The 15,804-nt window shown below is 41.5% G+C and overlaps 1 protein-coding gene across 2 annotated transcripts in view; it reads right to left on the bottom strand.

The window, feature by feature from the left end:
* Positions 1-15,804, bottom strand: part of EGFR (epidermal growth factor receptor) — a 159,511-nt gene that overhangs the window by 16,214 nt on the left and 127,493 nt on the right. For both annotated transcript variants that reach the window (XM_068674841.1, XM_068674840.1), the window contains exons 15-20: positions 15,266-15,423; positions 9,661-9,696; positions 8,059-8,200; positions 6,179-6,301; positions 5,342-5,440; positions 874-1,059 (exon numbers count right to left, since the gene is read on the bottom strand). In XM_068674841.1, the coding sequence (XP_068530942.1) occupies positions 874-1,059; positions 5,342-5,440; positions 6,179-6,301; positions 8,059-8,200; positions 9,661-9,696; positions 15,266-15,423 (744 nt within the window). The remainder of the gene's footprint in view (positions 1-873; positions 1,060-5,341; positions 5,441-6,178; positions 6,302-8,058; positions 8,201-9,660; positions 9,697-15,265; positions 15,424-15,804) is intronic.

Below are 15,804 nucleotides of genomic sequence, written 5' to 3'. Positions count from 1 at the left end.
CTTCAGGACCGGAGTTACTGAAATAAGCAGCAGTAGAGCACTTGGGCTTAGCAAACAGTGCTCACGTACAACAAATGTCATACAAACTGCAGCTATTGTTTTTTCTCCATTCTTCCTAACCTAACAATCTTCTAAACGCAGCATCTTGCCGCTAAAGGCTAGAGGCTGTACTTCTGTCTCCTTCGTTACACCTCTCTTTGACTCTGTTGCTGAGTTTAGCACAAGCAGGCAGCCATTGCTGGGTGTGATAATGATGCTTTTATTTGGCAACATGGCCCTTGCAATCAGATTACATGCACCAACTCAGTGCATATAAATTGCAGAGCAGACTTGGCGTGCCTGAATGTCTTTTGGTCACACACAGCCTACACTACGGCTGAGCTGGTATTTATTAATCAGCAGTTTCGATCCCCAGACCACAGAGCTTACAGCCTGAAAAATCAGAATAATTCTCAGTGTCATATTTAACATCAGTGTTTGCCCTGTGGCACAGGCCAAAGAAATCCAGTAACTGAGGCAGCATTTTGGTTTCAGAATTGCCAAATTCTATTCCCTTCTCTGCCACAGCTTCATTGCATCACCATCATTTCATTACTGGGTGTTTGGTTTGGACATAAATGCACTGGTGACAATATTACACTGCCTGGGAGCAATTTGAAGAGATGATGAGGTTTGCACAGCAACTCAAAGATTTTAGATTGCCGAAAACAAAGCAAGAGCTTAATGTTGTCCATAAGGTTTCTAGGAACCATGGGGTGTGGTGGAATATGGAGACTTACACGGACAGGTAAGGGAACAAACACGACACGTTGCCAGATCACCAGGCTGCAGTCTGAGTCCTAGCTGCCCCTGGAGGTGTGCTGGTCAGCTTACCTTGGCAATTTGCACACACCAGTTGAGAAGGTACTGGGAGCCGATGTTGTCTTTGTGCTCTCGGATGTAATCGAGGAGGCAGCCGTAAGGCATAAGCTGGGTGATCAGTTGCACGGTGGAAGTCAGGCAGATTCCCAGCAGGCGGCACACATGAGGATTGTCAACACTAGCCATCACATAAGCTTCCTGAGAAGAAAGAATGGAAGAAAGTGATGTGAAACACTCCCTTCTGCGTGACAGAAATATTTAGAGGCAGTATAAAACAAGTTTGTTGTTCAAGAGGTTGCTAAAATACTACATGCAAACTACATGCTGCCTATCAGATACAAAAGTATTGTTTCCGACTCTGTGGACCAAGTGTTTTCCACGCAGTGTAAGGTCTAGATTTTGAACACTTGGATCATCACTGAGATGCAGGAGAAGAGACAGTCTCCTGCTACCGGTACACCAAGCAAACACTGGGCATCAAGTCCTGGGGACAAAGCTCACAGACCTAAGAAGAATTAAAAAATCAATCACCAGCTGGAACCTGATGGAAGTTCAGGGAACTGGCATTTAGCCTGGAGAAGAGGAGGCTCAGGGGAGCTGGGGGTCGGCCTCTTCTTGCAGATAACTAGGGATAGGACTAGAGGGAATAGCCTCAAGTTATGCCAGGGGAGGTTCAGGTTGGAAATTAGGAGACATTTTTTCTTAGAAAGATTGGTTATGTGAACGGATTGCCCAGGGAGGTGGTGGAGTCACCGTCCCTGGGGGTGTTCAAGGAAAGGCTGGACATGGTGCTTAGGGGCATGGTTTAGTGGGTGACATTGGTGGTAGGGGGATGGTTGGACCTGATAACCTTGGAGATCTTTTCCAACCTTAATGATTCCATGATTCTGTGATTTTAAACATCTAACTGCAAGAGCAACAAAAGCTGTGAATGTGTCATATGGCTTTTTCCCTCCACAAATATTTTCACAAATCTGACTGGAAACCAGCAGTTTGGAGACTTCTGCACTTCAAGGCTAGTACTAACCCAGAAAGTCAAAAGTTGTCAGCTAGGATGGGACTGACAGCTTCACTTTTTAAGAAACAAGACCTTTTTGTCCACGTTTTTCTTTAGTCCATGTCAAACCAAACAAGTTAATAAGCAAGTCACCTCTTTAGAAACCTGAATACATCTTACTTTAAGCAACACTGGTGAAAATATTGTCCCCAACTGGAAAAAAAAAATATTTTAGACACATATAGCAATGTGATATCAAGAAGGTATTTATAAATTTCATAAAAAACCTATAACATAGCCTTTGGTCTACTGGAATTTGGAGTTTGAGCTTCATAAATGTGTGAAAAAACTCTTCTTTCAAGCCTGGGTTCATCCTATGTAGCTTTAGGTACCTGTGAAAGGTACTCAAGTACCTCCTCTTTGCTCTTTTTGCAGTTAAGAGGTTGGTGCCTCTCTCTTCATAGGCTGGTGCAGTGTAACAGGGTCACATTAAAGCCCCACACTTCATGGGTTCTGCATGCAAAAATTACTTATAGATTTAAATTTGATATTTGTATTTGTATTGACGTCCTCTGTCAAGTTGAAAGAATGAATTCCAACAGGGAAAAAAATAGAGCTGAAGTTTTTGTTTGTTTGTTTGTTTTTACTACTTTGTGTCCAATTTACATTATTTTAGTTTTAGACACTTTAAATCCCTTTGATTGAAAACTGACACAATGGGAAATAAATGGGAAATTTTTCGTGCATCTAACTTTTGTTCAGCATCATAACTCAGCATCTGGAGTGACACCAACTAATCATCCCTTGGCAATTGAGCATTAGATTAGCAGCCCACTAAAGCCTAAAATAATAGTCAAGGTACTGTTGAGGCAGGGAAAGAAGCAAATCTACACTTTCTAAGAGCTTAAGAAATGAAATACCATAACACTAAAGTCATCATCTAACAAGTTTTCCACAGATGTCACATAGCTGTATAGCTGGTAAGAACTATTATTAAACAAAGATATTACAGCAATGACGTTCAAGAAATAAACAACCCCAATTCTTAAGCAATATGTTCTGGCCCTGGAATTGTTACTTGACGTGCCAGCCTAAGCAAAACATGATGTAATGCAGTTTCTTCTGAGGTGCTAATACTGCATTTGGTTTCTTTGTTTCAGAGCCTGTGGGATGTGAGTGGCCTCCAGGCAGCCAGATTAAAAACGATCTCCATCAGAACTGGATAAGGGATCCCCAACCTCCTGCAGAATATGAGGTTATTGAAAAACAATCTTTTGTCAAGGAGAGCGGTGATTCTGTAGAATAGCCCAAGGAAAGATAAAAGAAGAATACGATGCACTCTTAACCTACGTAGATATTTACAGCAGCATTTTTTAGAGAATCTTGTGAATCTGCTGTGCGATGCTCTGATGGAAGCAGAGACCAAAATACACTAATCTTACTAGGCTTCAAAACCCAGCAGTTGTACCGATGAAGGGCGTCTGTTCTTTGCGCTGTTTCCTTTTGGGATTCAGACCCATATTGTATTAATTTCAGCAGGGCAAAAAAAAATATATATAAAAAAAAAAAAATCTGCAGACTCAGAGCTGTTCTTCTCCCTGCCCATCTGCTGTGCAGCCCTTACGGGGCTGACCTGGAGGCTAAGAACGGGGAAGCTGAAGGTGCAGGGTGGGTGTACGGCCACACAGCTTTTGGAGAGCTTCCAGGTGCTGACGCTGCCTATTGCTTTTGGTATCTCAAAGTGAAACAGGCCACCGCCCCCTCTCAGGGAGCAGAAGGGAGCTATTGTCCGTCCAGGGTCCCTCTTAGTAGCCTAAGACATTAAAGTGGGCCTTTGTTTCAACTGTTTATCTTGGAAATCTCTGCTGTACGCTCTGACCTGCTCCAAGTATGCTTGGTATTCAACAACAATCTTCTGAATTAGCCCTACCCTAATAAAGTCAGCAAGCGCTCGCCTGGATAATACGAACTAAAGCTGCTGTGCTTGTTCAATGCCTAGCGTGTTTCTGTAAGAGGAATCACCTTTAATTGGACATTATTATCTCTGAGGTTTCAGTGACCTTAAAAAGCTGGATGTGTAGCAAAAGGAGAGGAGCTTTTGGAGTCATCCCTCTGACTTCTTTCACCTGTATTTTTTTTTTTATTATTTTCCCTGAAATACAGAATGAATTCTACCAACCATATCATCTAAAAAATGAACAGGACTGAAAACGCAAGAGCTTTTTGTTAAGCAACCTAATTCAATGGAAGAGAAAAGATAATGTGGGGATGCTATACAGAAATTAAGTGCTTTGATATCGCTGCAGAGCACGCAGTCCATGCATCTAGTGTCCTGTCATCAGGATATCTTGCTCTGCTGAAGGCAGGATGCAGTACCGTAGGGTTATTAATTAGCCCCTCCTCCAGTAAACTGGGATTTAATGCAGTTCAGTGCAGAGCATCCTTTGTGAAGACTGTTCTATGCTCCTTATCACTGTGAAGAGTGGAATGAAAGGTTGTGCTGGAGCAGTGACCAGGGAGACCATGCGGGTTTGCGACCCAGTGAAGGGTGACACTTGTCTCGGGGCAAAGGGTGTTTGTAAACATGCACCACATGGCCCATCATTAACTAAAATCAGGATTGATATTGCTTCATGTCTTGGACCATCTATTCTGCTGCAATACACAATCTGTTAAAGTAGAATAACACGTTGGTGTAATGCTGTTTATTCAGGGTGATCAGAAAATCCCGGTGTGTTTCATTATCATCAGTAGCACAGGTAGTGGTTTGTTCACAGTTGATCATACTGACGCTTTCTGCTCTATGCTTGTTAACATCTTCCCCAGCTTGAACCACCTGAGACAAGCCTTTCTATCTGAGTTGCCATTTGCTGTCCAAAGCTGGATTTTTATTTATTTATTTTAAAAATAATTTTCCTGTTAAAGTAGTTAACTTCCTAACCAAAAAGAAAAAAAATCCACACAGACTTGCCCATGGCAGAAGGATTCCTGTGTTTAATTTAATGGTGCCATCACTTTCATGTGGATTTATGTTTAATTTAATACTTTATAACTTTAATACTATGTAACTGAGCAACTAGCTTATGACAATCTGCAATGTCAGACATGTTTTTAATGTTCTTATTTGTACTGTCATAATGACAATGAATGGCAAAATTTAAGGCCAGAGACATGAGAATAAAGAAAATGGGTTTAGCTGTAAATGTGTGTTTTGTATGGTTCTGCCCTCCCCTTATGTGCCAGTTCCTATCCCATGAGTTTAACATGAGTGATCAACTGCAAGCAAGGCCTTCATGGAAGACACAAAAACATTTGCCAGGCAATTGAATTATGGGTGCAAATCAGCATAGTAGTTCTATATGAAGAATTCAGTTTGGGATGTTAAATATTTCTTGCCACCCAAAGTCCTGAAATCCCTTTAGCTGTTATAGAGGAAAATCCACAGACCACTGTCACCTTGGCAAAACAAACATGAAAACTTACATCAAGTATTTCCTTGTTGGCTTTTGGTGATGTAGCCTCTCTCAACTCTTTAATAGCAACAGGTATTTTAACCTTTTCCCCTTCTGGGATCCAAAGTCCCTATCAAAAAAAAGCACAAAGAATTACTCAGTCTCATATCTAACAGGTTAATTTTCACAATTACATATACATTTTACATCTTCTGAGAAGACATAAATATTTGGAGCAATGGCAAACAACAAAAATTTGGCAAGCAACATGTAAAAATCATTGTGTCATGTTGGTGTTAAGAGAATCCTGTCAATGGAATGGTATTTTGCTTTCTGTCACCTCTACCATACTTTTTTGAAAAAAAGATGTATTCATTACCTGTATAAATAGAGTGAGACATGCATGAAGAGCAACTTACATGGATAGGAGTCTAATTAATTAGCACATCACGGCAACTGCATATGCAAAATCTTGCCAATTCCAATTTATAAATCATGGGATGAAATGAATTGGGATGTTCTCTTATGCAACAAGATGGCACCTATCCTGTACAAATAATCCAGCCCTAAACGTACACAGTGACAGCTAGGTTTTTGTCTAACTGGTTCAGCGCTCTACATCTGTAGTGTCAGGAGGTCATTTAGCTGGGAGGTGAACCATGTGGAGCTGTGAGGAAGCTCTGCTGCAGCACCTAGTGATGTAGGTGCCTGTTTTCAAACATCAGTGTGGTTTGTACCCCAAAGGTCTCAGCCACAGATGGAAGTCTGCTTCAGAAATAGACCTTTTAGCTCCCAGTTCATGCTTTTTTGGGTGACTTTTGCATGTGGGAACAAGACAAAGAGGGAAGGAGAAACATCATAATCTTACCTTATAAACAGTGCCAAAAGCTCCGGAGCCTAAAACTTTGACCTTTTTAAATTCTGTTTCCTTTAAAATTCTCAGATGGGCCTGGTTTGGTGCCTCCCCACTGGGTGTCAGTGGTTCAACAAGCTGGTGCATACAGAAAAACAAGGCTTTAGAAGGACATACAGGCTGGGAGGACAGCAAGCAGCAAACTTTGTTGGGGGGGAAATAAATCCTTAATTTAAAATAATGAACATTTTATTCCACGTGAAGTTTATGTGAGGCTAGCTCCACTCTGACTTACAGCAATAAATATCTGGAGTTGCTTCAAATTTCAGAGGTAAAATCAACCAAAACTAAGATCCATGGAACCACTTCTGTCCCATGAAATTGCACAGTATGGCAACTGCCATTTTGAAGGAAAATGAAGGAATACTAGTGTTCAAATGAAGATTTAGACATCAAAGACTTAAAACACATGGCATGAAGAACAGTGCAATTACCACAGATCTTAAATAAGATTAATTTTTTGAACTTGCAAATAAATTATAAAAATGTTTTAAATAATGTGCAAGAATCACCTGTAACCTTTCAGGTTTAATCTTGTTTAATTAGATGAAATTCCCATGGTACTGGAGGTGGCTCTCCCAGACCACAGCACCAGGTTTACAAACAGCAACTTAAACTGTGAGCACAATTCTTTCATCAATGCAAAAGGCAATGTTGAATTGACTGTTGATGTTTTTAAAATTTGATCTAAGCCTTATTGCAAACAGAAGTAATGCCCTCCAAACAGAGATATTTAACACTCTCTCTTTTTTTTTTTTTTTAAATATGTCAGCCTTTTCCCTTTAGTGATTTCCTTTTTCCTTTCCTTTGAATAAAACTATATTTAGGTAGATACAATCGTTTTTAGTGGACCAGTGACCTTTCTGTTGTGATGAAATATCCTAATTTTCTGGAGTCCAGAGGCTAAAATACAAGGTAAGCACAAACTGAACTCTGTTATTAAAACTGTAGAATAGAGCGGTAAGTAAAATATTATTAGGCAGCATACTGGAAAGCAGGACAGCTGTAAGGATTTTAGCAGTTTACTCTGCAAAGCCAGGGAGCACAGAAGGAAGCTGCAATTGTACTTTTAGCAGAATACCAAATACAATTTGCTACTTATTTACCAAGATCAGACTGGCAAGAGAAGGAGACTAATCGTGAAAGAACATCTTTAAATTGAGGATAATGAATTTTGTAATTTCATATGTGAGGAACCCAGAGGGTAATGTTGTAATGCACATAAAACCTACACCGTGCAAAAAACAAAGCACTGTAGAAACCTCACTCATGCCCAACAGGGTAAACCACTCACTTTGATGTCTTAGTATTTTTTGTGCTTTAAAAAAAAAAAAAAAGACCAGACACAAACACTTCCTCCATCCCTTTCCCTGCTCTCCTTTCTCATTTTTCTTATGAGGATCAGACTTACATCTGATCAAGGGGGTAAAATTTCCAACAGTATCCAATTTGCTACTAGGCTTGTCTGGAGGGAGAAAGGTTTCAGTGCTAAGGGTCTAGGTGGCAAGGTAGCATGGATCAGCAAACACATTACACCTCACCCTAAGGCTTAGTCTTTTCCCCAATCTCAGTGATTGTCACTGGGATTTAGGCATCTAAATCCCCTAAAGCTTTGGAAAATTATATCCACAGGGATCAGACTTGAGATTAAGTGAGAAAGTGTTAAGTGCATGCTGCCTCTTTTCCAACAAGTGTGGCAGACACCGTGTTAGTCAAGCCAAGAGCTTTTTCAGTTACAAAGCAGATCTGTGGTGCTTTAATCCTCTTGCTTGAGGAGGTCAGGACCCACTGCCCCAATAAAGCAGTCGGCTCTGAGATGCAACTGTGGCACTCACCTCCCTCTCCTGCAGCAGCCTGCGGAGGGTCCGCTTCCTCACGATGTGGCGCCGCCGCAAGTACAGGCCGATGCCCAAGCCAACTACAACCAGGCAGAGGAGCCCTCCGACAACGCCGGCTGCGATGGATGGGATTTTGGAGCTGCAACACAATACAGGATGTGGAAAGAGAAAAAAACAAATGCTTAGGTGTATGATTAAAAAACAAAACAAAACAAACAAAAAAAAGAAAACACAATAAACCTAGAGGGGCTGCATGTAGCCTCAGGTTTTGACCAAACATATTGTCTGCACACCTCCTTAAACCTATTTGATATTTCACATCTCTTGAGTCTCAATATTTTTAAGTTCCTCACCCCAGTGGTTGTGTTTATTGTTTTCTTCTTCAAGGAAAACTGAAAAATCAAAACAACTGAGCTGAGATGAGACCATCCGGACTTTTACTGTGCTTGGCAGTGCAGCTTTCTCCTCCACTGCTCCGCCACCTCCTCCTCCTTCTGCATGTCATTTCTGCACAGCCTTCTGCATTTATCATTTCTGTGACATTTGCTTTGCTGGGTTTGTACTTTTGTTCCAGATTTGCAAGGCCCCCGCTTAATATATCAAGGCACTTTTGTTTCTCTTTGAAAATTATGGAGAAAAGGCTCTCCATATAGATGACGTATCGACAACTTTGTACACACAAAGAGAAGGTGATATGAAGAAGGAATACACAGTTGGGATACTGGCAATGAAGCTGCTGACAGCTCACCATTACGACAGGATGCGTGGTTTACGATGTTCTTGAAATCACTGGCCCTTCTCCCCCAGTACAAAATGTCTAAGGCTGGGTAATGTGTGAACTGTCTGTGTGTACTGATTCCTGCCTGTTTATTGGTCTGGTTGGTTTCAAACTTAAATTGAAAAGAAAAACCTGTTTTCCAAGGTTGTCTTTTGGACTGTACTTGGAGATCCATCACAGCTCTTTATAAGCTGCCCCAGGGGTTACTATTAAATAAAGTCACTTTTTTACAGTTCTTCTAGGCTGAATTTGTCTTTCCATAGTCTTAGTGGCTAGAAACTAAATCCCTCTTAGTCAGAGAAACATGCTGACTTGTTGCATGTTCTTGAGCAAACCATGAGGCCAAACAATGCAAAATAAGATCTTGTGTGAAGAATGAATGCCCATCTATGCATTGAGAGGTTGGAGATACAGAAATTGCTGGACTGGAAAAGCCCCTAGGGGCCTGCAATTAATTCCCTGTAATGCAGGTAACCATATCAATCCTAAACATATCTCTTTCCACCTCTAGATCATTATTCTTTCGTTTTCCAGCTCCTCCTTTTGTTCTCAAGTAACAGAACCCAGGTCTCACCTTGACCTTCTTTTTGACAAGCTAAGCAGAACAAGGTTTTGGAGTCTCATGCTAGTAGGAAATTTCTCAATTATTTAGTCATTTTTATAGATCTGAGCCTGCCCTAATCTGTCACTTCTCCCTACATATCTCCCTACATATTCTTTACAGAATGTTAGTCCCAGTGTTGCAGTGTCCAGCACAGAAATGTAAACACACATGCATTCTTTCCAGCTCTGTCATTAATTGTATCAGATGAAATACTCACCCATTTGGACAGCCTTCAAGACCTGGTCCTTTGCACCTGTAAAAACAAATGAATGTTACAAACATATTAGCTCTGGCATACCTACTGCTATAACTCCAGCTAAGAGTGCTACTGATGAAAACTTTGTGTTTCAGAGCAGTTCAAGGTATTCATAATGATCATGCACTCTATTAAATATCAGTCAACTGCCTTGCTCCAGAAGCTTTTACACAGAGGCATAGTTATGCTATGGACTCATTATAAAGAGTATTTTAAAACAGCATTCTGTGATGCGTTAGAATGGAGAGAGAACATAGATACACAGAATAAAAATGGACCTAGAGTCTCTGAATCTATGAAAATACATCTGTGCTTCCTACATGTGCCGTCCTATCCATGCAGCTCAAACTGAGGCTGCACAAAATATCTGGCCACAGAGGCAGCTGTGGGGTGGCCAGCGTGCAATCAGCCAGCACACTGGCTCTGCGTGGACATTTGTATTAGCATAGAAGCTCAGGGCTGACTGTGGAGGAAGACAGGAGCAGCTTCTCCCCTATCCAAGGGCAGAAAGCTATATGGAAACACACTGCTGCAGATCCTCCTGCATAATCCATGTTTCCTGAGAAGCGAAAGATTACAATTTCCAGACTTCCTATTGCAAAGGAAAACGTCAGTAGCAGATACATGGTCCCAGCAGAAAACAGCATTTCACAATCCTTGCTTTGGCTAAAGTGTTTTCTCATGTGTCTGTTGTATTTTTCTTTCACAATCGAAGATCTCATGCCACTGGCAATGTAAACAGGTATGACAGTTACCCAGAGAGACAGAAACTCTACTAGCAAGTCATTCTCCCTCCATTTAAAATGCTCCAAATTAATTTTGGCAGCCCGATGCAAAAAACAGCACAGATGAAAACACATTCACTTGATGGTCTAGTGGGCATGAGAAGCACCATGCATTTCCTAAGTGCTGCTGGGCTACAAGATGTATGCTCTTTATGGGAATTGTGGTCTTTGTGGTGCCTACCAAGGAAGGAGAGCATTACAGAGGGGATTACATCACCACTGAAAAACAGAGCACAGCAAAGAGAAAAGTCCAGTTTGTGGTATCCGCTCCCTGTGCTGACTCGAAGAAGGTGCATCATCCCAAAGCAACGCCAGAGGAGGTCAAGCAGGGGGTAAGGAGTGAACCCATGCCAGGAAAAGTGCTCTGAGTTCCCTCTTGCTGGGAGGAAGAAACAGAAAAATTTCAAGATGGCAGGTGGGGCTGAAGATTTTATCTCACAGCTTGATCGTAGGTCTGGAGGAGGAAGAGGGGAAGCAACCACTCATTTTATTGCGTTTTTGTTTATTTGTTTGGTTTCATTACTCTGATCTTCCCCCGTGTATTTGCCTTGTTTCAGGGCCAACACAGTGCTCCAAGGCCCAGCATCTGGAAGGTCTTGTGAGTTCACTGGGCTCCCATGCAAGAATGTGCATCCTGGTGTCCTGGACATGCTGGAAGTACTGTGCACACTGGTTCCCGGATTCTGGGCACCCAGCTCTGTTAGCATACTCTGTCTGCCTACAGTTTGTTTTGTTTGCTTGGTTGTGTAACTAAGCACAATGAGGCTGCACATGCAGAGCAGAACCACCAGCTTCCCTATGGTCACAGGAAACATATCTCACTTTGCACCAGGCTCCTTTCTTTGGGCGCCTGAAAGAAAACTGATCTAGGACCCAAGACCTCATCCTACCACACTATATCAATCACATGCATAGGAATTTCTCTATGTTAATGCAACAAATCATATACAACTTCTCCTGATAATGGACATGAAATTAAAAATACATTATTCCAGAATGTGACTGGGTTCCCTCAGATTAACTATTTCTAAAATTCTGTTTTTCGATGACACTTTATGATTGCAAAACCTCCATGAACTTCATAACAGCAAAAAAAGTTGTCTGAGGGGATACTATCCACAGTCTGAGGAATGACTGACCAGTTATTTTCCTAGACCAGAAAGTGGGAGGAGGAGAGGTGTAGATTTTCATCTGTACCCTTTCTTTTTTAAAAATTATTTCCCACACAAATCCATCAGTACCAAGTCTAGTGGGATAAAGTTAAAAGGTATTCGGGAAGAAAATGATGGATCAGCTTGTGCTTTTCAAATCCCATGTGATTTTCTGATTCATTTCACAAGTCAAAGAAGAAACAAAGCCTATGACAAATATCCATCCAAGACTAAATATAGCCATCTTTTTTAATGTGGAATTTTATGATGACACCCAACATAAGTAACCCAGGTTTTATGGAATCTAAACAATCACTTTTTCCATCCTTGAATCATTTTTCTTCTGCTTACAGAAACTAAAATGAGAAATGTGACCTTGTGTTATAAACTGCCTCAAGATCTTACGGATGTATTGGATGGAATCTAGCAGCAGTTGTAGTCTCTGAAATATTTCTCTACTTATTGGAAAATTAGTGCTGTGTACAGTCCCTGAAACTATTACATCCTGAACTCAGCATTTCATCTGTCTACATAAATATTACTTGTCCCAGTGCAGACACAGCTATTTATTTCCCAAATCCATCAAGATTTTAACAACTTTCTCCTCGACCTATAGTTCCTAATTTGATGTAATACAGCCACGTTGCTATGATTTATGGCCTTTCAGAGGGGACTCACGCTTTAACAGCACAAGTCCTCAGTTACTTCACAGTCATAAAAGAAATGGAAAACCACTGGGTTTTTCAAAGCCTTACAAGAACTTTCTTCTGCCTGTTCTTTCTGATTAACCTTCAGATCATGACAAAGGCATAGAATGTGTGCTGTGCTGCTGCAAGCTTCTCTCTCACACCCCTGTCCACCTTCTCACCCACCTCTAAATTCCCATGGGGCATTAACAAGAAGAACAGTAAGACGTAATGTTGGTAGTGACTCTGGAGGCTGGACCCTTCAGCCAGTACTATTAACTATGGTTGTGGCACCTCTCTTTCTTGTTCTTCCACCCCACTGGCTGTGGCTGAATTTAATTCTTATATTCTGGGAGAGTCGCAAGGGAAAAACAGATCTCTCAACATGGAGCAGAATAATCAAGCTGGTGTGCTTCATTAGTTGCTGGAGGTATGAACTGGGTAATTTCAGGACTTTTGGGACATTTCTGTCTTTAATGGAGCATATTTTCTCAGCTGCACTACAAGCAGAGCAGAAAGAAGCTGGTGTAAAAAATCCCCAAGCAGTTATAGGGGAAATGGGGGAGAAGTCTTTTGGGCTGAACAGGAGAAAGCTACCTCCCTTCTGTTTTCTAATGAAAGCCAAACAAGCAACTCAGCAAAGAAAGTTAGGCTAGATGAGATTTGTCACAGCAATATAAAGGAGGTGATGCACTGCAAGTACTACAAAAGTTAAAACCCAGATTTGAGACAAAGCTCAGCTGGGGAGAGAGGTCCTGTTTACTTGCAGCTTCTTTGGATACAGAAATTAGAGCCAGATCCTGGAAAACTGAACTTGTATGAATACTGAACTCAACACATGTAATAAAATTCTGTGCCTCTGTACATGACATTGGACAGGGACAGAAATAAAGAAGTTGTTTCTTGTCATACAGAAATCGCTGAGACTGTGTTTTTTAAAGACGCAAAAACTTTGTGAGACAGATGTTTTCCACCCACTGCTGAACAGATCACATTCCCGCAGCACAAGGAGGGAAAGGCGTGAAGATGACTAAGTGGCATTACTGATTGATTGCCTTCATGGGGAAAATGCTGTGCTGGGCTGCACGTTCCCACATGGTGCCTCTGCCACTGGCTCCCTACCCATCAATGCCCTTGGTCTCAGAAGTCCCATCTGTAAAACAAAAATAGCAACACTACGTTCCTCCAGCTCTCTTAAGCCCATCAGAGGTACAGCCTATTTCTTCTGCCACATTCGGGCAGCAACTTGAGCATGTCCACCATGTAACTGTGGCAAATTTAGCCCAGTTCTTTCATGTAAATGATAAAATAGATACTACTATTTTATTTTTTTTTTGACTCCTGTGGTACATTCTTGGCTGCTAAAGCCAAGTAGGAATTGATGAGCTCTGCTCTGGGGACTTGTTTGTGCACAAAATGCAACTGCAAGTTACATTCCCGTCTGGCAGATTATTTTCCCTGAGTTTGTATTCATTAAAGTCTAGCATTTGATCCTGCTACCAAGGCCACCCAGTTGAAAGACTTGTTCAGATGTGGTTACTGGTTATGCTGATCCAGTAACTGGCCACATGGAAATCCAGTATTCTTCTTCTGCAGGATTTCTGCATGAAAATGTGGCCAGTTATAAAAAGGATATTGGCTTACGGTGGCCAGTTTGTATCAGTAGAGACTGATGATCACAGGTATTGAGGTCATTAATAAAGATCAAAGCTATTAAGATCCCTTTTCAACTGAGTTAATCTCTTATTATATTGTGATGGGAAGCTGCGATGAGCTTTGCCTGCAATTGTAACAAGACTCAGGGGTCACTGCTGTAAATCATGGCAAATACACTTTGCTGTTGCAGCTGCCATCTGAAAATCAGAGCACTGAGTTCCCTGCGTCATAGCCTGAGAAGCATTAGGGAGGCCAGTTGCTTGCCCTCTTAGCCCTTCTCCTGTGGTCCGTGAAGGTGAGGACCTAGGCACTCTATTTTTTTATGACCAGACAGTTGAGCTAGGTAAATATACAGTGGAATGATGGTTTGGTCTGATTGTAGCTGGAGAACAAATGTTAAAACTTCTCTCTTGCAACACATACTATGGAAGGATTTTTGATTGGACAGACACTGCAGGTTACAGGTCAGATGTCTGTGAAGGAAAAGACACCAAACATGGGTTGTCTTTTGCTCTGAAAGCATTATAACGCAACAACCTAGTCTGAAACCCCACACCTTACTGCGCATCCTGTGTCCTTTGCAGGTTGGAAACCATCAGAGGACGTGGGTGCAGCCTGGTCACTTACCGCCACATAGGTAAAAGACAGCTGAATTCACAGGTCATTAAAGGGGGCAGTTCAACCATTCCCCAAATGAGGACAAAAGCGGTATGTGCAGATTGGGTTTACTGTGATGCCCATTGATTAAAGCCACTCAGGAGGCAAGCAAAGCTTTAAACCAGACCACTTGGTACCATATTGAAAAAGAGAAAAAGAAAGAAAATCACTGTGGTATCCCACAAATCAAAGGTGTTGAGAAAAATGGGTCCCAGGAACTCAGCATCCACCAGATGTCACTGATGTTCCTCCCCAAAACAGAGGACCCAGTACCCAGCCAGGTGGAAAAATAGGAAAAATAACAAAAAAGGGCACTACTATTGGGTGATTCTGTAAAATTCCAGAAAGTTTCCTATCTAAATAAGCAAAAAACCCAAAACTTTCTCAAATCCCCTAAAGCTTTTTTTTTTTTTTCAGCTGTGTAAAGAAGTGCCATTGAACTTTTCCTATTTACAAAGTCCACTGTACTCTGCGTAGTTTACCTGTGTATGCCTGACCTCTTTCACTTCCTGCTATATTTTGTTCTTGGTGCTTTGTAATAGGGGAGAAGTCAGGAAGGGAAAGAGCCTGATATGAGCCATTCCTTTGCTTTTTACTTTTTCTTCTCCATTCGGACCCAGGTTTTACTCACCCCCGTGTACAGTTTGGATGGCAGAGCTGGCAAACAGAGTTGGCGTCTGCATACTTCCAGACAAGAGTATCATTTTCACCCAGCACTCCTGCAGGGCAGGTTTTCACACAGTGGGGGCCATCTATAAAATGGGCACACTTCATGCAATGGTCTGGTCCCTGGAGAGAAACCAAGAAACAACTTTTTTGTGATGCCTTTATATTGGTCTATTCAGAAGGAAATGCAAAAGATAAATCTACATGCATTCGACGGCAGCAAGTTTTTAGCATCTGGTGGTTTTATTACCTAGCTACCTAAAAGCTTACAAGTATTTGCTCTTGTAGAATGAACTGTACAAAAGGCAGTACCTGATGTTTAAAGCTAATACTTCATTGAGTTTCCTCTGCCTGATGGGAAAGCTCACATTTTTCATTTAAAATGAGGAATAATTTAATGACACCCCAACAAGGCATAAGTAGAAAAGCAGAGGGCTAGGCTGTTTTCTGGTGCAATCTACTATATTGAATGATTTAAAATGATGGAGCTAGGCCTCCTTATCC

The sequence above is a fragment of the Anas acuta genome, chromosome 2 (assembly GCF_963932015.1).
Source record: "Anas acuta chromosome 2, bAnaAcu1.1, whole genome shotgun sequence".
In the NCBI taxonomy this organism is placed as follows: domain Eukaryota; kingdom Metazoa; phylum Chordata; class Aves; order Anseriformes; family Anatidae; genus Anas; species Anas acuta.
This window is presented reverse-complemented; position numbering and strand designations above follow the sequence as displayed.